The 26380-nt window shown below is 37.7% G+C and overlaps 1 protein-coding gene across 1 annotated transcript; it reads right to left on the bottom strand.

Annotated features, from left to right (window-relative positions):
• COQ2 (coenzyme Q2, polyprenyltransferase) lies at window positions 1-25446 on the bottom strand. Its single transcript, XM_058296299.2, has 7 exons — window positions 25168-25446; window positions 19246-19412; window positions 8351-8472; window positions 7007-7092; window positions 5166-5299; window positions 2529-2717; window positions 1-683 (listed from the first exon to the last, which is right to left on the bottom strand). Exons 1-7 carry the CDS (start codon window positions 25430-25432, stop codon window positions 525-527), a joined length of 1122 nt encoding a protein of 373 aa, XP_058152282.1. The 5' UTR covers window positions 25433-25446; the 3' UTR covers window positions 1-524.
• Window positions 25447-26380: the final 934 nt, after the last annotated feature.

Raw genomic sequence — 26380 nt, 5'->3', positions numbered from 1 at the left:
TAGTTTGTAAAAATTTTACATGTTTATTTAAATTCTCCTAAAACATGAAAAAGTAGAATCGTTTCCTGAATTAGAAGTTTTTGGCAGGATGTAAAAGTCACAAAGAATAGTAAGCCCTAACCTACCACAGCAACTTTTATTTTTTCCCTTTAAAAGGAGTCCATTTTCCTATAGATACATTCATTTAGATGATATACACATCAGCTTTTTTTTAAGCGCCAAAACTCATAATTTCCATCACTTCAAATAAGAATTACAATGAGCAGAAGAATGCACTGACTCCAGCACTGAAGGCCATCTCAGAGCTTGAAGAGCCCCTGATTTCTAAGAACAGGGGAAGAATTTTGCTAGCAAATGGTAGAACTAACATCTAGGCAAATTCTCTCCAAATCGTCAACGTCTGGCTCTTAATTCTTTAATATATTGTAAAAGATGGTTTATGCAAATTTAATTTTGTGGTAACAATACCTGAAAGTGTTTTGTAAAAATTTGCTTTAAAAATTCCTAAACTTCATTTGCTAATTTTATGATTTACTATCTATACTTTTCTTTACTTCTTTTGTTTTCTTTTCTTTCCACAAATTTCCAAGGACAATTCCTAAAAAAATTATTAGTCCTAATGTTTGGTTTGAGGTAAATTTATCCCAACAATCTTCAGGTCTGTGGATGTCTAAAGTGTAAATCTGTAAAAGAATAACATAATGCTTCATTAGTACCTAGTATGGCATGCAGTGGAAATGACTTTTTGGTATCACTGATGAACACATCAAAGCAAACATGAAAATGGTATCTCATCCTGTTTCCCAGGGTAGAAATATCTACCAATCTCTCACTGGGGGTCATTCAAGTTATGCCCTAAAAACTTCCAGTAGAGGGGAACATGAATGCTTTGAGAGGCAATCCTTGCTATTTTAGTTAGATTTGGAAAACTCATCCTTACACTGACTAATCTAAAATCTGTTTCCCCACAATTCCTACCCTCTAGTGCCAGATTTATTCTCTGGACCAATGATTTTCAACAGGAGAAAAAGTCACATTTAAGGCAGGCAACTCTCTATTGTGCAGGGTTGTCTGGTTCAGTGAAAGATATTTAAAATATACCTCATTCATTAAATCCTCTAGTGCCTCCTATCCAATTTATTATAAATCCAAAAATCTCCCACACCATTTTCAAATATTTTCCCCCTCACAGAGAGAAGGGGTATTGAGAACTACTTCTAGTGACCTGGAACAAAAATACCCTTTTTGCCCCATCGCAGCCCCACAAATACATCAAGTAAGTCTCATGTCTCTGTCTTATTCTTCACTACAATTCGGCATCCCTAATTTTCTCAACTCTTATTTATTATGTGGTAAGCAGATTTCCATTCTTCAAATAGTAGAAGGCTATGTCCATCTTAAAATGCTGCATCAAGGACTGGACTGAGGAGCACAAATGCAATTTACAATATAAAGTGGGTACCAAATATTTCTTATAATATTTGTGACTATCCTCCTAATTTTTGCCTTTCTCTGATGTCTAATATCCAAGTACTTAAATGTTACTACACATCCCTTAACCTAGCCAGACAATCAACTAATGATTCTGTAGCAAAAGATGCTGAAATACTCATGGAGTTTAGTTATGAACCAAAGGAGGTGCTGAGAAATTCTGCAATGGAAAATGGTAGAATCATGAAGAATCATCCATTCATTATTTTTTTTAGTTTTCCCAGTGAGGAAAACAATTAAGGTGATACAGCATATGGTTTGTTTATGGACATCAAATTTTAGTTTCATTCATACTATATTGTGGAAGTCTTGCCTATATTGACATATAATTTTTAATAATCTGCATTAAAAAGATGATCTAAATACAGATTCACTAAAACCTTTTGGATTCTATTAAATGAAAATAACACTGATACAAAGAGACAGTCCATTTTCTAGCAACCTATTTAACTAAAATTGGATTTAGTTCATCCAGTTACAAAAATCAATAATGTAGAATCTCAATATATCCTTGTGGGGTTTAGGCGATTGGGTGCTAGATTAACACCCTGAAATGACAGTTTCCCGTTGTCTAGGCAGAGCCCTGACATGTTTGACATTTCATTTCTTATCTGGTCTTGGTCTCTTATGTTATGGGACCCAAACTGATGAATTAAGTTTGTTTACCATCACTAGAAACCCAGAGTTTTCAAAAGCAGTTTTTGATTACTTTTCTTTTAGAGTAATTCAACTCAACCCACAACCTTTAGAAATTATTGAAATTATTTCAGACATGCATCAGAAGTAATTCCAGGACAACCAGAGAATATTCTCAGGGGGAAACCCTTATTTAGGTTTATATTATTTTTCTAAAATAACAGTTAGCTTTATTATATGATAATTTGGAGCAGGGGAGGGGATGGTTCAAGGTAGTACAAGCTGAGTTATTCATGACAAGAAGTATCTTGCTCAATGAACACAGAAGGCATGTCATTTAAATACTTTTTCTAATTTATACCAAGGATAAAATGAAGTGAAAAATAAGAAAACTGTCAAACCTGATGAGCCAGGTGGGCCCCGACAACGGCCAGGGCAGCGTAGTAGGGAGCGGTCTGTTCACAGTTCACTCCCACCAGGCTCAGTGCCCCCAGCATTGCCAGACTGAAGCCACTGAGCCACTGCTTGGTGTTTTCATTGAACCGCAGCGCCGTTGATTTCAGACCAATAAGAGCATCATCTTTTTTGTCCTAATATCAGAAAGTAATGAGAGTCTTTTTAAAATGAGATAGCATTCACATAACATAAAATTCACCATTTTCAAGTGTACAATTTGGTGGCTTTAGTATATTCACAAAGCTGGGCAACCATCACCACTACCTAATTCTAGAAGAAATAATAATGGACATGTAGATATACCATAAGCTGTGAAAGATGACAGCAGCTAATGAACATAGGTGATCAATAACGAATGTGCACATCAAATCAAAGTTAAATGTTACTGCTGAAATTACCTTCTTTTACTCACCATTCCATTTCTTATAGCCCTATAGTGATGCTTAACTACACTTTTGCATTTTATTAGGATGAAACCCAACTCCAATTCCTCACAGAGCTCCTTTCCACATTAGAGTTCAAATCTCAATACTTTCTTAAACATTTTAAATCTTACTAAACTCACAGATGTAGAAAAATGCTGACTTGCTGTGACTGTTTGGCATTGGTTATGAAGTCTAAAAATAGATACTGGATTTTTGTAAACTGGTCTGTTCCTCTGGGCATATTAGATTGTATTAGATTCAGAGGTTTCACTTTTACTTTATTAAACCAAGATTAGGGTGTTTTATTTGACCACATCATTAGGGCGACTAGGTTTGAGTCCCTGCCCCCCACCCACATTTATGGGCTATATAAATGGATGCTCGATCAAAGACAGGGAAGTAAATGCACAGAGAAGGAGAACACAGAGTTTATTTTGGATGCTGGAGGCCCAGGGAGAGAACTGAGCCATTCGCCTGATAATTTGCAGCTGAAGAGACCTGAGCCCTGAACAGCTGCTCAAGTCCAGAATGAAATGAGTCCTGCATCTTTAATTATATAAACCACAAAAATGTCAAGGAGTATGTGGTGTTTTATTGGAAAAAAAGGTAATCTAATTGGAGGACAATTGTTATAACCACTAATTCCAGATCTTACTACAAAAAAGTATAGGCATCATATGGGAATGCTATATTTTCTACATGTATTTTCTCTACATGATTAAAAAAACTGACTTCTCTAATTTAAAAAAATATTTTTTTTTAAGTATAGGCATCTCTCCTAAACTGTCATTCAAGCTTCACTTCAGGAAACCAGGCTAAGTACAGATCTGGTGAAATTTTTCATAGTAATACAAATATGGTACAAGGAGGGATAGGTTAATGGAAAAAAAGCAGGATGAAATTCAGATAGAAATAGTAGGAAAAAACCTAAAACTCTTATTCATAAAGATGGATGTGATTAGAACAGTATTATTTATAATTGTGAAAATTAAGAAATAAAAACTTAAATGGCCAAAATAGACAAACAGGTCTTTAAAAAGTTATGGCATATTAAATCAATGGCTATATGCAGTTTTAAAGTAAGAGTAAGAATCAGGAAAAACATGGGAAAATGTTTACCTAATACTAACTAAGGTAGGTTGAATTATGTACCCCAACAAACACATGTTCTTAATCTTAAATCTGCATCACTGTAGATGTGAACCTCTTATAGAAATGTTATTGAAGATGTAATTTTTAGTTAAGGTATGGCCAACTTAAAAAAGCCTTAAAAAGAGTACCCGAAAATGACAGCAGCCAGAAAGGAGAGGACACTGTGACACAACAGGACACAGAGTACAAGCTGCGGAACCTCAAGGATTATTGGCAGCCAGCACCAGAATGCTACAAGGCTCTGGGAGAAAACAAGCCTGGCCAGTATCTTGATTTTGGACTTCTAGGCTCTGAAACTGTAGCCAATGAATTCCTGCTGTTAAGCAAAATCCCATTTGAGGTATTTGTGATAGCAGCTCTGGCAAACTAAGACACTTATGTGAAAAAACAGATTAACACAGTGATTGAAGGCATAAAGGAAAGGCAGTAGAGGATACTGGTTAAATGCAGACTCTGGAGAGTCTCAACTCTGTCACCCACTAGCTGTGAGACACAGAAAAGTTATTCCTCTGCACTTGTTTTCTTAATAGTAGCTTTCTCTCAGTTGTCATGAGCATTCAATTAGTAATTGTATAAAATAGTATTTAAAACAGTGACCAGCATATAGTAAATACTATTTAAATGTTTTTAAGTAAAATTAAATAAATTGAGCTCTATAATAATACACATAAACATGAAACAAAAATGGGACTGTACAACACAGTGAACCCTATTGTAAATGATGGACTATAGTGAATAGTATAATTTTAAAAATGTTCTTCCATGAATTGTAATAAATGTACCACACTAACACAAGGTGTTAAATATAGGGTGGTATATGGGAACTCTATTTTATACATGATTTTTCTGTAAACTTAAAACTTAAAACATTTTCTTTGTTGGAACCAAGGAACTGTGATTTTCTTTTAAGAAAAAACACTTTTCCCTTAATTTTCTTATTTTAAAGTTCCTAAAAGGGAAACAAATGTCTAAACCAAAGTTAAGAAAAAGATATAATTTCCTTACCTGATGTGCATAGATAGTATCATATATTAGTGTCCACATTATTCCAGAAAAATAAAGGGGCAGGCAAACAGATGGATCACAGGAGCCCTTAATAGCAGACCATCCAAGTAATGCTCCCCAATTAAAAGTCAACCCTACAGTAAGTAAAACACAAAGAAGGGACTAAGACTAAATAAACTTTAGAATTCCAAAGGAAAGGAGAGCAGTACCAGCACACACTAAGTGCTTGCTTTGTATTAGGCTCTGCATATGCTGTATTCTACATGTTCCTTCATTATGTCCTCTCAGCTTCCACAGTAGTTATTAGCTCCATTTTATAGATAAGGATACAGGCTCAGAGAGGTTAATTAATCAAAAATAACATAGCTGAAGTTTAATGGGAACAACATTTATCCTAGAACAGTCAATACATAGTTGATGCTGGGGTTGGATTTAGATCTACTAGACTCAAAAACCCATGTTCTGTCCATTACCATTCTACCTCCCCTACAAGATACAGAAACAAGATAAATAATAAATTCTTGTTTACTCTACAATCCTTATTTATTCTACAATCCTCTCAGAGGACTGAAAACCAACACCTACATTTGGCAACTCCTAAATCTCTATTCACTAGCCTAATCTCTTTTCTAAGCTTCGGACTAGATACTGGACTGCCTGCTGGATATCTGCACATCCCTCAGATATCTCAAACTCAATGTGTCTCAAACCCCTTTCCTCCTCCTATATCATTTATATCTACTCAGAATGATCCCTGATCAAATGATTAGTTGCCTCTCCTTTGTTCCATAGCACTCAAGCCTGCCTCATTGTTCAGCAATTACCTGTTTACCTGTTGTCTCCTTCTTTAGCTCCTTAAAGACGGGGAATGTGTCTTAGCAATTTTTGTTTTCCTAATATTTGGTGGTCTTCCTGGCAAAAGGAGAGGTCCAATAAATCTTTGAAGTAAATATATTATCTAGTAGATAGGAAATGTTAATGTTCCTCTCACTAAAAGGTCAGCTGAGAAAATAATTTCCTACTTTTTTTTAATAATGAAAAGAAAGAATGTTGAATGAGAGTATCTCAGAAAAAAATAAATATTCTACTCCAACTTTTTAACAAGTCAGACTTGCATCAATTTCTTGGTTCATTTTTAAATTAGAATACAGTTCAAAGAACCAAAAAACAGAAAATAAATGTTGGAAGCAGATATTTTTGCAACAGATTTAGACTTATCTACCTACCATCCTCTCTTTCTACCAACAAATATTTATTGAATACTTGTGATATGCCAGGTACAACGCTAGATGCTGGGCAATATGTAAAGAATGCCTTATCTTTGAGACATATACAATTTACTGATGTGGAGACAAAGAATAATCCAATGTTCTTGTTGGATTAAAGTTAAAATGAGTAAGTGCTACACTGAAGTGCTATGGGAGTCCAGAGAGGGAGAATGGCTAGTTTTTTCCCCGGGAATTTTAAGGAAGGCTGTATGGAAAAGGAGCTATCTGAGCTATCGCACATTTTCAAACTCTGTTCTCCTGCCAATTCTTCAGGGCATTCAGGTCAGCTACCTGAAGAGCTGGGTAGGGTTCTTGTTGCTTTTTTTTCTTTAACATGGCATACCTAGATTTTTAAAAAGAGCATTTCAGAGATGAATAATGATGATGATGATATTCTTAATAAATATGCAGATTCTTACCCAATAAATACTGCTAATTGCCCTTTTTTAAACTATAAAAATCTTTTCTTGGTTTGGAAACTGTTATGACTGGCTTGACATTTTATCTCTGCCACATTATCAACAAAATAGTTTGAGTATCAAAAGAAATACTTAAGAGTTATTTCAAGCTCACCCAAGGCTAATTGAGGCCAGTATGTAATTCTTTTCATTAGCGGGTAGGTGATGACAAGAAGAAGGGATGCTGCTCCCAGAGCTATACTGAAATCAGGAAAACACATTAAAAGATTAATGTTACCATCTCTTGTATATCACCAAATACTTTAAGACAACGACAACAGCAACACTAATTGGAAAATATTTATTAACCAATTATATTTTTATGTAAAATTCTCTTCCTAGACTTTTACTTTTCCTATTATAATGATACTTAGGAAATATATTATGTGTTACAGAACAACCAAACAAAAATAATAATAGCTAACAAATATAGTACTTTCATGTATTAGGCACTATTCTAGGTGCTTTGCAAATGTGAACTCATTTTAATCTTCACAACTCTAAGAGGTAGGTAATTTTATTCTCCTTGTTTTATAGACTAGGAAACTAAAGTCCAAAGAAATAAACAACTTGCTAATTGTCATACAGCTTGTCAGTGGCAGAGCCAGGATTCAAGACAATTGCTCTAGAGTCCATCTTATAATATTAAATTCTAGTTTCTCTCTTAACTAGATTCAAGTATTAAGGCATCTAGTAAACTGAGACATCTTAATAGAGAAAAGATTCAAATACCCTTCCCTATATGTGTGAGAGCACAGGTATAACTTCTCTAGAAAATGTTGAGGTCACAAAGTATCTATGAAAAGATGATAATATAAGATGCTCTGAGGTACCTCAAGCTTTCCTAACATCACTACTCCAAGAATCACTTTCCAAAGTGTTTTCCTATTTCTGTTGCCATGAGGGCAAATCATACATAATCATCACTATAAAGCAACACTCATTTACTGATGTCCCCCAGTGTTTCTGTCACTTTCCTTCTCATTGAAGCTCTTTGTAAGCAGCCATTTGATCCATAAAAGTTTAATTCTGTCTGTCTAAGAGATATAGGAATTAGTCCTCCCATTTTTTTCCTTCTGTTATTGATTGGTAAGGAGCATGGCCCTGGGAAAATGAGTATAATCTCCTCTGTTTTTATCTACTTCAGAGATAGTCAGCATAAATAAAATTACACAAAGACGTGTGTGTGGGTGTACACATGCATACACTTAGACAAATATATAGAAGTGCATGTGCAAATACTGAAGGTAATGCAAATAAATTAAATTCTAATCTAATTCCTTTGCTTGAAAATATTTTACAATGTGTGGTGACTTATTTACACTTGCTAACTTATAGATGTTCAATATGTATCCAATAAACAACTCTGTTACAGATACTTCAATTTTCTTGTATTCCTTTTACCTCTATTTCAAAGGAGAACTTTAATATATGACTATGAAAACCATATTTAATATACCTGTAGTAATTCAGACACAGAAGAACACCCAGTGCCAAGGTCAGCTGTCCCCCAAGAAAGACAAAGGATTGAAAGGTTGAAATGTCTCCAGCAGCTATTGGTCGATTTGCTGTCCTTGTAACCTTAACACATGAAAAACACATTATTTACCTCACGTAATGATTCACTCATTTAAACATTTAATTCCGAGACTGCCCTTTAGTAGGCACTAAAGATACAAATACGAATAAAAGATACATATTAATATTTGAAGTACTGCCAAGAATCAAAACTTCAAATTTGAAATTGTTTTGAAAAGAATCAAAATTCCTATCATTCCCTGTTCTCTCCCAACTCCAAAGAAACAAAACAAAGCAACTTTCTTTTCTAGCTACTCAGCTGAGCAAGTATGTTCAATTTCCATAGAGAAAAGAAGAAGAAGAAGAAGAGAATTCTCAGGAAACATGAAAAGAGGAAATATTAAATAAAGATGATATCACAAGAAGTCTTGATCATGGGAAGCAATGCAATCAGAAATCAGATGTGAAGAAAGAAGAGACATAATCTGAGTCTGTAATTGAGACTGCTTTTGCTAGGCCTCTTAAGAATGAGTCTATAATCTTATATTGATTCAAGTTCTCACCTAAAATACAAAGAGCAAATTCATAGTAAGAATGAGCTGTTATGTAGACAAACACACTTTAGCTGTTTTTTTCCTTCTGACTGATCATGAAATGTGACTATGTCAGAGTTAAAAACAACCAAATATCTAATATTGCCAGAAGTTAAGAACTTGGAATCTGGGATCAGAGAGCCCAGTATTTTAATCCAACTCCATTTGTTTATTAGCTGTGTGAATATGGGCAAATTACTTTATGTTTTTCAGCCTTAGGTTACATACCTGCTAAAAAAGAAAGAAAAAAATAATAGTGCATACTTTACAGGGTAAATGCAGAACTGAGGCACACAGTATGCAATAATATTATCTATTAATAATTTAACATATTTTTGTATGATTTATATTAGGGGTCGGCAAACTATGGCCCGTGGGCCAAATCTGTTCTGCTGCCTATTTTTGTATGGCCCATGAGCAGATGGGTTAAAATGGTTTGAGTTTTAAATGGTTAAAAACAAGTCAAAAGAATAATAATGCATTGTGACACAGGAAATTTATATGAATTCAAATTTTAGTGCCCATAAATACAGTTTTATTGAAATACAGCCATGCTTATTTGCTTACATATTATCTATGGCTGCTTTCAGGCTCCAATGAAGAGCTGAGTAATTTTGACAAAGACCATATGGCCTGCAAACTCTAAAATACTTGCTATCTGGTCATTTACAGAAACTTTGCTGAACCAATTTATATAATGTATCACTGCATAATAAAATAACTTTTCAAAACTGTGAGTAATGACTCATCCTGGTTAGACTACCAGAACTGAATCTTTTATCCCTAATTTAGTTTGAAATTGTTAATGATATTTGTGTTTTATATTTGTTTCAGGCATGCTAATATTTACCTAGTGGTTATAATGTGCCACTATTCTAAGTGCTATCTATTAATCATTGAATCCTTATAACCATCTTGTCTTTCAACCATTCACAAATTCTTGCTATTTCCAACTTTCATGAAACTGAGGCTCAGTACCTTTCCAAGGTCACACAGTGCTAAGTGGTGGCACAGTTAGTCAAGTCCAATGACGATACTACTCACCACAAAATTATTCTGCCCTTGTGGTAAATTTACCTAGTTTAATTTGAAAGCAGAAAATAAACAAGCACTCTATCAAAAGACTAAAAACAATCTACATGATAAAACACATTCTAAGAAACCAGCATATTCAAAGCCTACAAAACCAAATCATTAATAGATGTATATTGAGATTATTTCAATGTTTGTGGACCTTATGTTTATCAGTTGATCATATGGCTAGTGAATTATACAACATCAACAAAACACACTTAACCCATATACACTAATAGAAATCCACTTATAATTTAATGTTAGTAAATAACTAATTTACTAATGCATTAGCAATTATCATGTACATCAAGTAAAACCTTGAGCCATAAATATGTACCGTAATGATATAAACCTTTAAGAAATAATGAGGTAAGCATTATAATTTGGCCAAGGTTTTTAATTCATCCTTTAAAAGAAATACATGTAGAAAGCAGGTGAGGCTCAAGTGATTGAGCTCCCGCCTACCGCATGGGAGGTCCTGGGTTCGGTTCCCAGTGCCTCCTGGAGAAGGCAAGCTGGAGCGACAGACAGGTGTGGTGAGTTGATCCAACAAGATGACACAAAAGAGATACAAAGAGGAAAGACAATGAGAGACACAATAAATCAGGGAGCTGAAGTGGCTCAAGTGACTGAGTTCCTCTCTTTCACATGGGAGGTCCCAGGTTTGGTTCCTGGTGCTCCTAAAGAGAAGATGAGCAGACAAAGAAATCACATGGCAAATGGACAAAGAAAGCAGACAGCAACCTCAAACGAGTTGGGGGGAATAAATAAAAATAATCTTTTTTTAAAAAAGATGCATGTAACACTTTAAAATTCATGTTAGCACTTTCACTATACACTTTTTATGTATGTTCATGTATGAATGATAAACTTCAATAAAAATTTTTAAATGAAAAAAAAAATTCATGTTAGTAAAACCACCTCAATAGCTATAAAGCATTCATTTAGTGCTTTGTCTATGTTAATGTAGAATTTGGACTCTTCAAAACAGGGAAAAACTGCATGAGGGAGGATAAAATCACTTAGTAGGGCATTAAAATGGTCATACTTTATTAATTAAAAAAAGGAAAAAGATGGTTGGCTTGAATATATTATATTCATACAAAACTGATCTATTTAAGATGTATAATTAGCTTCATTAAACTTTTTCTTTTGAGATAGTTGTAGATTCACATGCCATTTTAAGAAATAACACAGAGATCCCACGAACTCTTTACCCAGTTTTCCCTAAAAGAAAAACTGTAGTACAATATAACAACCAAGACACTGACACTGGTATACTTAAGAACATTTTCCCCACCACTAGGATCCCACATGCTGCCCTTTTACAGCCAAATCCCCTTACCTACTAACCCTGTCCCTTCTTTAACTCCTGGCATCTAATCTGCTGTCCATTTCTATAATTTTGTAATTTCAAGAATGTTATATGAATGGAATCACACAGTGTTAAACTTTTGGCATTGACTTTTTTCTCTCAGCATAAATCTCTGGAGATTTACCCAGGTTGCTGTGTGTATCAATAATTCATTCCATTATATTGCTGAGTAGTTTTCCATGGTTCAGATTTACCACAACTTATTTAATCATTTACCTGTTGATCATCTGGGTTGTTTGGGGCTATTATGAATAAACCTGCTATAAATATTCATGTACAGGGTTTTATGTAAACCTAAGTTTTAATTTCTCTGTGATAAATGCCCAGGAGTGCATCTGCTAGGTTGTATAATAGCTGCATGCTTAGTTTTTTAAAAAACTACCAAACTGTGTTCCAGAGTGGCTGTACAATTTACATTCCCACCAGTAACACACGAGTGGTACAGTTTCTGCACACATTATTGTCAGTATATTAGTCAACCAAAGGGGTGCTGATGCAAAGTACCAGAAAGCTATTGGTTTTTATAGAGGGTATTTGGGGTAGAAGCTTGCAGGCACAAGGTCATAAAGAGTCAGTTATTTTTCTCACCAAAGTCTGTTGCCAGTATTGGAGCAAGATGGCTGCTAGTTTCTGTGAAGGTTTAGCCTTCCTCTTCCTCCTAAGGCTCTGTGGTTCCAGCTCCTTCCAATCTCAGCTGTAGGCTAGCATAAGGGTTTTCCCTCCCCAGGGCTCGTTTCTTTCCAGGCTTCCTCTGTTTTTCAGGGCTCTGCTCTCCTCAGCTGCAAATTATCAGGTGAACAGCTCGGCTCTCCCCCAGGGCTTCCGCATGAAAACTCAAACTCCCTCTTCTGTCATTTTCTCTCTGAGTCCCTGGGCAGGGACCCAATGTCCCACTAACGTGGCCAAATCAATCCCTCAATCATAATTTAATCAAGTCAATGTGAAACCTCTGAATTTAATACAATCAAAAACGCCTAGAGGAACAGACCAGTTTACAAACACAATCCAATATCTATTTTTGCAATTTATAAACAACACCAAACTGCTATAGTCAGTATTTGGTATTTTCACTATTTTTAAATTTTAATCATTCTGAAGAGTATGTAAGTACCTCACTGTGGTGTTTTTTAAAAAGATTTATTTATTTATTTTTTCCTCCCTTGCAGCTTGTTTTTTGCTGTCTGTTCTGTGACCATTCACTGTGCATTTTTTCTGTGTCTGCTTGTCTCCCTTTGTTGTGTCATCTCGCATGGGCCAGCTTGCCTTCACAAGGAGGCCCCAGGACGTGAACCCAGGACCTCCCATATGGTAGATGAGAGTCCAACTGATTGAGCCACAGTCACTTCCCCCTCATTGTGATTTTAATTTGCATTTCTCTAAAGGCAAAGGATGCTGAACAGCTTTGCATGTACTTATTTGTTATTTGTAAAAATCTCTTCAGTGAAATATCTCTTCAGATCTTTTGCTCATTTCCTAATTGAATTGTTTGTTGAGTGTTGAGCATTTTAAAATATATTCTAGATATTAGCTTTTTGTTGGATATGTGGTTTGCAAATATTTTCTCCCAGTGTGCTGCTTGTCTTTTGAACCTTTTAACAGAGTCATTCACATATTGAATGCTTTCATTTTTTTTAAGGAGGTACTGGAGATCAAACCCAGAACCTTGTACATGAGAAGCAGGTGCTCAAACACTGAGCTACATCTGCTCCCAAAAGTTTTTAACATTGATGAAGTCTTTTCCACTTATGGATCATGTTTTTGGAGTCAAGTTTAAGAACTCTTTCCCTAGCTCTAAATCCTAAGGATTTTCTCCAATTTTTTTTTAAGTTTTATGTTTCACAGTTAAGTCCATGACCCAATTTGAGCAAATGAGTATGAAACATGACTTAAGTTGAGGTGTTTCTTTTGTTTTTGTTTTTCCTATGGATGTCCACTTACTCCTGCATCATTTGTCAAAGAGGCTATCTTTCCTCCACTGAATTGTGTTTGCACCTTTGCCAACAGTTGGGCAAAACCTACAATTTTTTTAAAATCCAACCATTTTTATTCAATACACACATGCAATTTAACCAGTTTTGGTCTGGTCCAGGAAAAGCTATGAAACACATATCTCCACAGAGTCCAATCATTTCCCTGTCACAGGCCTCATTCCACACCACACCTACAAATCTACTCCCCTTCTCAGAGCCTCATTCATGTTTACCCTTCCCCAGAGAGTTTACACCCACCCATCCCCAAATATCACAATTCTCTCTCCTTCTTTCTTAACTGACATTTGGACCTCAAGTAGCAGTGGCCAACATAACAAGTTGATCTACTAACTTCCCCTTTACTTGCAACATCTAATAATCTAATGTCTTAACAAAGAGCAGAACCTTCATTGATTAGATTTGTGGCATTTTGGTAGAGGCCAACGTCTTTTCCTTTTTTCTTTTTTAAAGATTATTTCTCTTCCCTTCCACTGACATCCCCCCCCCCGCCCCACCCTGTCTGCTCTGTGTCCATTCGCTGTGTGTTCTTCTGTGACCGCTTCTATCCTTATCAGCGGCACCAGGAATCAGTTTCCTTTTGCTGCGTCACCTTGTTGTTGTGTCAGCTCTCCGTGTGTGCGGTGCCATTCTTGGGCAGGCTGGACTTTCTTTCGCCCTAGGCGGCTCTCCTTACGGGGCGCCCTCCTTGCGCAAAGGGCTCCCCTATGCAGGGGACACCCCTGTGTGGGCCAGCTCATCACACAGGTCTGGAGGCCCTGTGTTTTAACCTTGGACCTCCCATGTGGTAGGTGAACACCCTATCCGTTGGCAAAAATCCACTTCCCAATGTGTTTTTTCACAATTTGTTTTTCTACTAACTGATTCATCCAAGTAGTCAAATTTAGGGTTGTTTTTGGTATTCCTTTATTATCCTTTTGGCATCTGCAAGGTATATAGTGATATGTCCTATTTCATTTCTGATATTGCTAATTTGTATCTTTTCTTTTTTGTGTGTCAGTTTTGCTAAAGATTTTCAATTGATCTTTTCATAGAACCAGCTATCAGTTTAACTGATTTTCTCTATTGTTTCTGTTTTCAATTTAATTTATTTCTGCTTTTATATTTACTATTTCCTGCTTTTTGTTTGCTTTGGGTTTATTTTGCCTTCTTTTTCTAGGTTGTTGAGGTGGGAGTTTATATTAATTTAAGGCTTGTTCTCTTTTCTAATATATGTATAGTGCTATAAAATCTCCCCTCAGCACTGCTTTGGTTGTATCCCATAAATTTTGACATGTTATTTTCCTTTTCACTCAATTTAATGTATTATTAAAATTTTTCCTTGAGACTTCTTCTTTGATCCATGGTTTACTTGGAAGTATGTGTTTTAGTTTTCAAGTATTTTGGAGATTTTTCCTATTATCGTTCTGTTATTGATGAGTCTTAGTGTGGATTTCTTTAAATTTATCCTGTTTGGGGTTTGCTTAGATTCTTGTCTCTATAGTTCATGTCTTTTGCCAAATTCGGGAAGTTTTCAGTCATTTCTTTAAGTATTTTTTCAGTCCTACCCACCTTTTCCCTTCCTTCTAGCATTCTGATGACATAAACATTCAATCTTTTGTTATAGCCCCACAGATCCTGGGGCTGTTCACTTTTTTTTTTTCCAGTCTATTTTCTTTTTTTCAGATTGGGTAATTTCTATTGTTCTCCCAGTTCACTGATTCCACAGTCCTCACCATTCTGCCATAGAGCCCAGCCACTGACTCTCTTATTGTCATTATTATATTTTTCAGTTCTAAAATTTCCGTTTGGTTCTTCTTTTTTCCCTTCACTGAGGCCCAATATTTTTTCATTTGTGTCAAGCATGTTCTTAAACGCTTGTTGAAACATATTTATGACAGGTGTTTTAAAAGCTTTGTCAGATAATCTAACATCTCTGTTGTCTGAGTACTAGTATCTAGCTATTGATAGCCTCCTTTCATTGAAGTTGAGGTTTTCTTGGCTCTTGGTATGATGAGTGTTTTATTGAAAACTGAACATTTTGGGTATTATATTAAGATTTTCATTTTAGCTTTTTGGGGTTTTTTTTGACAGCACTGGTGCATGGGGTGGGGGGGGGGGGACAAATGTCCAAATTTCCCATTTGACCTTCACTGATGCCAGAGGTAGGGGTTCCTCATTTCTGTTGAGTATGGGTAAGAATTCTGCCTCCCCACCAGTCCTCTCCTGATAGCTCCCTAGTGCAGAGGGGTAGGAATACAAAATTTCAACTCTCTATGTGCCCTCCATAGAGGCCATGGGGGGAAGGGAACCTTGTTACTGCTGGGTGCTGGTGGAAGTCCTGAATCTCTAGTAGGCTGCCTCTGATACCACAAGAGTGGGAAGGATGCCTCATTAATTTTGGGTGTGTAGGAGTCTAGATTCCCCATGTGGTCTCCACTATGCTGTGGAGAGAGTGGGAGCTTGTTACTGCCTGGTGGGGAAGAAAGTCTCAGTTCCCTACTCAGCCACTTCTGACACCACTCTAACAGGGAGTTTGGAGTACCTTGTTATTGCCTGGCAAGGGTAGAAGTCTAGATTCCCCATTTGATCTATGCTGACGTGTTTTCTTTTCTTCTCTATGGTGTTTGGCTGAAGTAAAGTGGCTACTGTCTAAAAGTGTTCCGTCTTGTTAGGCTGCCCATTTCCTGGTCTTTCTGCTAGTAGGTGTTTATTGTTTTGTCTGCACTCATCAGAATTTCTAGGTTGCCAAATTCTACTTTAGGTCTGAAATATATGAGACAAAAAAGAAAATCCAGAAAACTCACCAATGGGTCATTTCTCGGGTTGTAAAAACCTTGCTAGTCTGTTGCCTTCTCTCCATCTCTATAGTCATCTTATGTTCATTTTATATATAATGCCCTGGATTTTTATTCACACTTAGTGTAAGGAATAGGGAAAAACACATCTACCCCATCTTCCCAGAAGCAGAAGTCAAAATTTAGGAAATTAGTTTTTTTTTTAAGGTTTCCTTCCCTCCTTCCTTCCTCCCTTCCTTTTTTTCTTCCTTCCTCCCTTCCTTTTCCTTCCTTCCTTCCTCCCTCCTTCTTCCTTCCTCTCTCCCTCCCTCCTTCCCTCCCTCTCTCCCTTTTTCTTCCCCTCCCCACCACCCAGCTGTTTTTGCTGTCTGTGTCCATTCACTGTGTGATCTTCTGTATCTTTTTCTCTTTTTATCTTCTCTTCTCATCTTTCTCCTCTAGGATTCACCAGGATTTGATCCTGGGGACCTCTGACGTGGAGAGAGGTTCCCTGTCAATTGTGCCACCTCAGTTCCTGGTCTCTGCTGAGCGTCACCTTGACTCTCCCCTTCATCTCTGTTGTTGTGTCATCATCTTGCTGTGTGACTTACTTGCACGGGCACTAGCTAACCACGTGGGCACTCGGCTCACCACTTGGGCATTGGCTGTCCATGCGGGCACTCATCTCACCAGGTGGGAACTCATGCGGGCACTCGGCTCACCACAGGGGCACTGGCTCATCACGCAGGCACTCATGTGGGCACTTAGCTCACTGCATGGGCATTCAGTTCACCATGTGGGCACTTGGCTCACCACACGGGCACTAAGCTCACCATGTGGACACTCACATGGGCATTCAGCTCATCACTTGGGCACTTGGCTCACCATGCAGGCACTTGGCTCACTCTGTGGGTATATGTGTGGGCACTCAGCTCTCCATGGGGGCACTTGGCTCACTGCACAGGCACTCAGCTCACCACACGGGCACTGGCTTGTCATGCAGGCACACCTTCTCTTCTTTTTCACCAGGAGGCCCCAGGGATTGAACCCAGGTCCTCCCATATGATAGGCAGGGAACTTATCACTTAAGCCACATCCACTTCCCTAGGTAATTAGTTTTAACACTAGTGAAAGTGAGGGACTGAAAGTTTTAGGGTAGAGCCTGTCTACCAAATAAGTTGAAACAACTTAGAAATTATAAATTTTGCATTTCATCTTCAAGTTTCCTATTGACCAAAGTCACAGGTCTTAATTAGATTTTGTAGATTACTGGGAACAAAACGTTTTTCAAATATTTAATCTCAGATATTCACTTGGGTAAACAGACCCATGACTCACAAGTTATTAAAGGGCTATTTACCATTTTCTATAAGTCTTATAGTGAGCTAGCAAATATTTTTTAAAAAGAATGATCAGCTGCTCTAAACATGTTCAAAGGTTGGTGTATACTCAGGAGACCTGAATCTCTGGACTGTTCATGTGACAGCCAGGCCCTGAGCCTTAGCAGACTTGCAACTCCTACCCTCTGGTTTATTGGACTTACCCCGGCCAGCTAACGGGGAGGTGAAAAAGGTCAACCAAACCAGGGAGCCAAGAGTGCCTACAACTGCAAGCAGAAGAATTGCCTCCATCATCCATGTGGAATCTAAGTCATCTCTCGATATAGAGTGTACTGGACAAAACCATCCCAGGGTCCACAGGATGGAGGAATAGAGTATGGATTAGAGTGACTTACTGATATGTTACTATGGAACTATTGTGATTAGTAATGGAAGAAATTGTAGCATTGATGTGGAGAAAGTGGCCATGGTAGCTGCTGATGGTAAGAAGAGGGAAGAAGAGATATGATGTGGGAGCATTTTCAGGATTTGGAGTTGTCCTGGGTGGTACTGCAGGGAAAGATGCTAGATATTGTTATGTCCTGCCATGGCCCACTGGGTGGACTGGGGGAGAGTGTAAACTACAACATAAATCATTATCCATGTGGTGCAGCAGTGCTCTAAAATGTATTCACCAAATGCAATGAATGTCCCACGATGTTGAAAGAGGTGCCACTGTATTATAATTACTAAACTGTGGGGTCAGGAATGTTGTACTTAATTCATGCAATCCTAGAACCTGTCACTGTGTCTCACAAGTATCAAGTACTCAATGAATGTTTTAAAATTTTAAAATATATCAATGTGACACTGTCTGTAAACTAAAAATTACAGGTATACCTTGCTTATAGAAAATTTAGACTTATATGAAAGGAAAACTAGGGGTAATTATTCATTTTATATAAAAGTTCACTATAGGTTTATTTTAAATTCAGACTTCACTAGATTATTTACTCAAGCATTTAATGATCTTGTAGTTATTGTGGCACTGGTGCTAGGATAAAAGGCAAAAAAAGATGACCCCTTCCCTTGAAAGAATAATTATCTGTTAAGGAACAAAGAAATAATTATACATATTAATTTAGAGGAATATAACACATCAAACTGCCAAATGAAATTTTCTCAGGGGGGTTGAAGGAGGGGATAAGGGAGATTCATCTCCTAGCTTCTGAACTCTGTGAATTTTTCAGAATAAAAGTATGCATTACTTTGCTAAGGAGAAGATAAAGAATAAAAGTATACTTTTTAAAAAATCAATTATAGTAAATGTTAATAGGCCTGCTTTGGTTAATTTAAATTAAGTTTGATTTACTAAGACTAGTTATAGCTACACAATATATTTAGAAGGAGGGATGACAGTTATTCATATACTCACAGGTTTGGGATGGATTTACCCCTTCACTCCTAATATCCTTACCCTCAGTCCTCCAAATTTTAATTCGCTTAGTAAAAATGAAGTAAGTGGACCCTATGGTCACTCTTTTTTTGAGAATAGATCTACATTGCACTTTTTAACACCAATTATTTGACTGATATGAACACTTCTTATGTTGGATTTCAGTGGAGATACTAAATAATCTTTTGTTTTATGTGGTATTCAAAAGTGATGCCACCATGGTAATTCTGCAGATTTAAGAGGAGACTCTCTGTTCCTTTCCAGGAAGAAGCTACCTTTTTATCATAGTCCTTGTCCCACATGTCATTAATAGTACAGCCTGCTCCACGCATCAGAACAGCTCCAGTACCAAAGAGGGATAACATGTACCAGTCTGGAAAACAACCCGGGTCAGCTGCCAAGCCAATGCTCCAGGTACATGGCAGATACAGCAGCCAGGTTCCTAGTAAAAATAAAAAAAACAAAAAAGGTACAAATTCAAATTTGTTAACTGTCTTCATTTGTTTAAATACCATATCCCAAAGAAGTAAAAACACTATAAACAAAGTCAAAAAACATACGACAAACTGATAAGATAAATTTGCAAATATCACAAGGAACTATTTTCCCTAATCTAATATGTAAAGAGCTATTATAAATTGAGAAGAAATCGATAATTCAATTTAAAAATGGACAAAACCATACAGATGGTTCACAGAAAAAGAAATACAAATAGGTCTTATACAAATGAAAAGATACTCAAATTCGAGAACTGCACATTAAAACTACACTAAGGTAACATTTTGCCAGATCGGATTGGCAAAACTCAAAAGTCAATATACCAGAGCACTGATATGGAGACAGAGGCCACAGTAGTTGGTGAGGGCAGGGAGAGGGAAGAAGAGATGTGATGTGGGGGCATTTTTCAGGACTTGGAGTTGTCCTAAATGATATTTCAGGGACAGATGATGGGCATTATATATTCTGCCATAACCCACTGAATGCACTGGGAGAGAGGGTAAACTACAATGTAAACTATAATCCATGAACTGCAGCAGTGCTCCAAAACATATTCACCAAATGCAATGAATGTGCCACAATGATGAAAGAGGTTGTTGATGTGGGAGGAGTGGGGTTTGGGATATATGGGCACCTCTTATATTTTTAATGTAACATTTTTGGTGATCTATGTATCTTTAAAAAAAAAAAAGACAATAAAAAAAAGAAAAACATGATAAGGAAAAAAAGTCAATACACCATGGAGAGTTGGGTACTCTTGCATATTTCTGATGGGATCACAAAACCATCCAACTATTATAGAGGCCATTTTGAAAAGTTTTACCCAAATTATAAGTACACATACTCACTGACCCAGAAATTCTTCTTCAGGTTTACTTTATAAGGTACATATTTGACATATGCACTAGTAAAAGACTGAAAACATTATAAATTTAGGTCAACAGTAGATGTTAAATAAATTATACAGTATATCCATTAAATGGATTATAATGGAGTCATTAAAAAACCAGGCAATTCTCTATCAGTGTACTAATACAAAGTGATCTGCAAGTTACACTGTTAAATGGAGGAAAAAAACAAAACTAAGTATAAAACAGCCTGTGTAGTAGCTACCATGCATGTTGGGGAGTGGGAGGAATACAGATATTTACAGATATAAATATAGACATACTTATATTTGAATGTTAATATATTCATGTAGGAAGGATACATTAGATTGATAAGAATTGTTACGAAGAGGAGAAATGGGTAGCTGGGGCACAGAGGTAGGAGACTTATTACTCACTCTATACCACTGCACCTTCCAAAATTTGTATGATATACATATATTAATATTACCTACTCAAAAAAATTAATAAAAACTCCCTTTACTGTTGTTAGTACAATAAACTAAAAAGGTCTTGGGAGGGACTTATTACCTTAAAATTTTGTTATTTTGTATTGAATATTTTGCAACCACATGCATAAATAGGAATAATTATTGGAATTTAGCCCATAACCTAGCTGAAATTAAGCTAAAATAAAATAGATTGTATGGATATATGACTTCACACATAAACGTTAATAGGTGTTCTACTTCCAAAAGAAAGTCTTCCAACTACTGTTTAGATATGGTGCCTATTAGATAAATTTTGTGCTTCCTTTCCCTACTTAGGAATGTAAGAGAAAAAGAATTACGGGGCTAAAGAAAGATCAAATGTTACAGAAAAATGGTCAAATGAATAAAGTCTCTATAATCATGTTTAAGCATCATTAAGTTTAAGCCTTGCTCATTTACAAATATTTATAAAGCATATATTCTGTGCCAGGAACAGGGAATACAATGGTGACTAACAAAGAGCTGGTCTCTTTCTTACCCAGCTTATAAATCAAAAGGAAGAAACAAAGTTAAACAAGCAATAAAAGTAAAATAGACTGCCTGCATAATTGTTTTCTGCCTTCCTTTTTTTTTTTTTTATTTTATTTTATTTTATTTTTTTAGTGGTTCACATGATAAATTTTTTTTTAATATTTATTTATTATTATTATTTTTAAATTACATTAAAAAAAATATATGAGGTCCCATTCAACCCCACCACCCCCGCCCCCCATCTGCCTTCCTTATGATACTTTTATTACACTCTCTTTGTAAGAAAGTTGTGGTGGTGGTGGGGAGAGGAGAAATGTGTATTGTAGAAGAAGGAATATGTCTCTGGAGAGGTGAAATAAAATAAGCAATTTCCAAGAGGCTATGGCAGATCAAAGAGCCTTTGTAAATTGAGTCTAAGATGCATTCACCAATTACACATTATTTTCATGGCAGCATAATCACCCATAAATAGAGCAAAACAAAAATTACAATGACCATTTAGTGGAAAGAGTGCCACCTGCTGAGACTTCCCTGTAATGAGGGGAACTATAATCCATTTGAAAGAAGCTGTATTCTATTCTCAAAAACAAGGAAACCCACTTTGGTTTAGAAAGATAACAAGATCAACAAAGTAAATAAACGAACAAAAAGCTCAGGATGGAGGAATAAAATATGGATTAGATTGTTCTTATATTCTACTACAGAATTATTGTGACTCTAGCAATGGAAGAAATTATATCATTGATGTGGAGACAGTGGCCACAGGAGCTGCTGAAGGCAGGGAGAGGGAAAAAGAGGTGCGATATGGGGGCATTTTCAGGACTTGGAGTTGTCCTAAATGATACTGCTGGGACAGATGCTGGACATTAAATATCCTGCCATAACTCAATGAATGGACTGGGAGAGAGGGTAAACTACAATGTAAACCATAATCCATGCTATGTAGCAGTGCTCCAAAACATATTCATCAAATGCAATGAATGTACCACACTAATGAAAGACGTTGTTGATGTGGGAGGAGTGGGGGGTGTGGGGAGTGGGGTATATGGGAATCTCTTATATTTTTTAACGTAACATTGTGTGTGATCTATGTATTTATTTTTTTTAAGAGATAATAAAAAAATGTTTTTAATTACCCCACGAAAGAAGAAATTAAATAAAGACATAGCAAACCTGGAATTCTACTACTGTCAATTTATTTTTCCTGGAATATGGCAAGGGCTCAAAAACTTTATTGAATGAATTATAACACAGTACTATTAATAAGTGTCTGAAAAGTTTTGCACTCACCTTATTTAGACCAAAGCATATATGTTGACAACTTCTTAACATATATAATACTATTAACACAATCTTCTCTAATCTCCACTTCTGAAGTAATAATGCCTAACATTTCGTAAGCACTTACTATATTCCAGGACTATTCTAAGCACTGGACATATATTAATGAATTTTCATGACACTACTACAAAGTCATTATTAGTATCTTCATTTCATAGATGAGCAATGAAGGCCCAGGAAGTGAAGTAATTTTAAAAGATTTCTCAAATGGGCAGCATAGAGATTCATACCCAAGGGTTCTACTCTCTATAGGGGAAAAGGTCAGAGTCCATAGCCTGGGCATAAAAATGCTCCCTATTCAGACTCCAACCTGATTTGTAGCACTAACTCCACTGCACGTCTTGTTCACTTACTGACTCCGTTTCTCTCTTGACCAAGCAAGATTTCTCTGTCACTAACTGTTTCTGGAATAGTATCCTCTCTCCATTTTAGTTATATAACTATATCCAACCTTTAAGGCTCAATTCTTATCCCACTTTCAACAGTATTTCCTAACTACTTCAGCCACAGTGATTTTACCTACTCTGAACTATAGGGCATGCTTCTAACTCTGTAACTCATATTCATTCACATATGATGTTATGATATTTCATGTTAAATTTTTACTTTTAAGTTTCCACCCGTTACCTGTTTACTCAGTAAATTCAACAAATATTTATTGAATGCCAAATCAGAACAAGATTGTTGTCTTTAAGTAGATCACAATTATGTCTTAGATTTTATATGCTTACTGACTAGTAAAAAGATAGCTATAATCTTTTTTGTGATAGGAGAACTATTAGTGCACATAACCAGGGGGAGTTCATCCAGCCTGGGAGTTCAAGACAGAAAAACGAAAACCAAAAACACCCTAGGGGTCTGGCTGCAGAGCTTTACTCATAATCCCTCTAACTTCTCCCTGTGTGGTGACATGTCCTAGGCACTAGGGTAAAAGCCAGAGGTTTAATTGTGAAACTGGGAATAATGGTAGCTGTTGAAATGTCTTGGATGCCTGCAGCTCTGTGATACAGGCCACAGAACAGAATTGCAGTCTGGCTTTGCATGAGAACTGAGTTTGGAAACTTATGCTTATCAATCTGTACCTGACACCAAAATGCAAGGGGTCATATGACCCCTTTCCTACCATTTAATTTGCTTTTATATTTTAGTTGCCAATTTTGTTAAAACTCTTGGGGCTCTGATACCAAATAGGTTGAATCCACGAACTCAGATACCAAAAGTTAATTTTGGGCTCTGAGCTGGCAAAAGTGGAGTGAATGTATCTAAGCATTTGAATGTAATTCCATGCACTGCAATGACAAAACATAGCCATCTAGATTAGCCAGAGTTTAGACTCCATTGCCCCTCCCCATGATCCATTCTTCTTTAGTCCAATGCTTATCTAGCCTTGTCTCCCACTACTTTCTATACCCACTGGACTTCCAAGTCAGGCTCATATCCTTAGTGCTCCACATGACTTTGCAAAGATATTTCCTTACCAAGATCTCTTCCCTCCTCTGCAAAACCTACTTGTCCTTTGGGGTACAATTTCTTCTTGAAACTTTTTTCAGAAATGGAGATCCCCAGTAATTTTTTTTTTTTGTCAGCATCACTTGCTATTTGTACTCATACTCATATCTGATCCCATACTTCTCCAGCTCACCAAATAATGTGCCTTTTTACATTAGACCGGAAGCTCTTTGAAAGCAGTTTCCATAGTTTATCCCTAAAGTTAAGCGATGTGGTAGGAGTTTATTAATTCATTCAAAACTACTTTAGCTAGGCATGCTATAGGCACTAGGTTAAAAAGTCCCATCTACGTAGAATTTACATTGGACTGGAGGAGTCAATCATCCAATAAGTACAAAGGGTTAGTTACTAGTGAATGCTCTGAAGAAAATTGGAGGGAAAAGGGAGAGTGAAGAAGTGTTACTTTAGATAGAAAGAAAGGTCAAGGAAATCCTCCTTCAAAAAGCGACAGTGAGCTGAAAGACAGTCCATAAGCACTGTACCTGCGTGTTCAAATGAATTAAATCTTTGTGTTAACGGTGGTGCAGAAAAAAGAGCCTCAGCATAAAAACACTGGGTTCTTCAGATCTGGCTTTGCCCTGGAGGCCTAATTTCTTCAGCACTTTAGTAGTCTTTGCCTTGGGGGCGTTACTGGATTATAGTGAGGATCAAACTTAATGAATGTGGAAATGCTTCAATACTATAGGTCTACGCAAACAAGGGGAAACGAAAGAAATGTTCCTTTTATTCGCCATTTAAGCAAGTATTTGAGGGATGAGCGAATTCATTCCGCTCTTCGGGGCGCTCAGGATCCAGAGGAGAGCCGGCAGGTTCCCTAAGACACAGCCCCGTCCCCGGTGACCCCGGGTGACTCGCCCGAAAGCAGTCGGCGCCCGGCGGCGGGACCAGGCTTTCCTGCGAACTGATTTCTATTACGCCCGCTCGGTCACCCAGGGCAGCTCCGCCCAGGGCCGCGGCGGGCGAACCCCAGGGCCGCGGCGCCGCGCGCCCCCGCACTCACCGATGGGCTTGTCCAACCGCATGAGGCGCAGGTACGGCTGCAGAGGGCGTGGCGCCGACGCCACCACGGCCGCCGCCAAGCTGAGCGATCGGCGGTGCGGCCGGGTCCCAGCTCCGGGCCCGGCTGAGGGCCGGCGGTCCCCCGCGCCAGACCCGCCGGCTGCGCGCGCCAGGCTTAGGGGACGGCCGCCGCACGGGCCCCGCAGCCACGCCTGCGCCGCGGCCCGCAGGCCCCGCGCCAGCGCCGCGCCGCGCGAACCCAGCATGGCGCCCGCAGGGCGTGGCCGCGCCGCCCCGGCCCGACGGAGTTCCCCCGCGTCAGGCCTCCGCGGGCATGCGCAGTGGCGTCTGCGGGAGACTGGCTGCTGGCGAGTGCAGGGACGTGGATTGAGCCTTCGGAGTAACTTGATGAAAACGCTTTACTGTGTTCACGTTACCCCAGGAGGGGGTCCGCGGGATACTTAAGGTAGAAAATAAAATAAAAATTTAAAATTCGTGTTACCAGCTTTCTCTATGAATGGAAAAGGATAGCGCTTACGAACACGAATCAGTTGTACCGGAAAAAGAAAAACCTACTCGACCCAAAGTATTAATTTGCATTCAGTTGCTTCCTCTTCAAAGCTAAAAGAGCACCAAGCAGCCAAATCCAAGAATGTAAACTGAAACTGTATTCGGGGTTAAGGGACATTCATAACCCAAGTGAAAAACCTTAACCTTGACAGTCAATCAGAGAAGTTTATATAATCAAGATGCAACGTGTGTGATGCTAAGAACCTGCAGCTAGCACATCGGGTCGGCGCTCTGAATCGCTGCCACCCAGAGGAAAGTGTACGTTCATCATAAACTATATTGCTGTACAAGTAGTTTAAGCACAGTGAGCCACTCTTACCAGTTCTAGGAATGGTAGGAAACCTCCCGAAATCGGAGTTCCCAGATGACAGTAAAAAGCCAACCGAGCAAGCAAGACTTTCTCAAGATAGCAAGCTCAGGCTCAAGTTAACTGCACAATAACACTATACAAACACAATATTATAAAAAATGGAATAATGTTACAAAGCACAAACCAATTGTTACGGCGAAGCGGCTGCAAAGCCGAGGGTAAGAGGCAGGAACTCCAAAGGGAGCGGTTGTTGGGTGGCACCGTGGCTGGGATCAGCACCATCGAGACAGGGAAGCGCGAGATGCAGGTGGCACAGCAGCAGGGGGATGATGCC

The sequence above is a fragment of the Dasypus novemcinctus genome, chromosome 1 (genome assembly GCF_030445035.2).
Source record: "Dasypus novemcinctus isolate mDasNov1 chromosome 1, mDasNov1.1.hap2, whole genome shotgun sequence".
Lineage (NCBI taxonomy): Eukaryota > Metazoa > Chordata > Mammalia > Cingulata > Dasypodidae > Dasypus > Dasypus novemcinctus.
This window is presented reverse-complemented; position numbering and strand designations above follow the sequence as displayed.

What these genes read in the sequence shown, in the direction of transcription:
- COQ2 (XM_058296299.2), bottom strand. Translation starts at nt 25,432, where the DNA reads ATGCTGGGTTCGCGCGGCGCGGCGCTGGCGCGGGGCCTGCGGGCCGCG. An exon ending in GCGGTTGGACAAGCCCATCG is followed by an intron (nt 19,413 to 25,167) that starts GTGAGTGCGGGG and finishes TATTTTTACTAG; the next exon opens with GAACCTGGCTGCTGTATCTG. An exon ending in CTGTGTCTGAATTACTACAG is followed by an intron (nt 7,093 to 8,350) that starts GTATATTAAATA and finishes TCCTGATTTCAG; the next exon opens with TATAGCTCTGGGAGCAGCAT.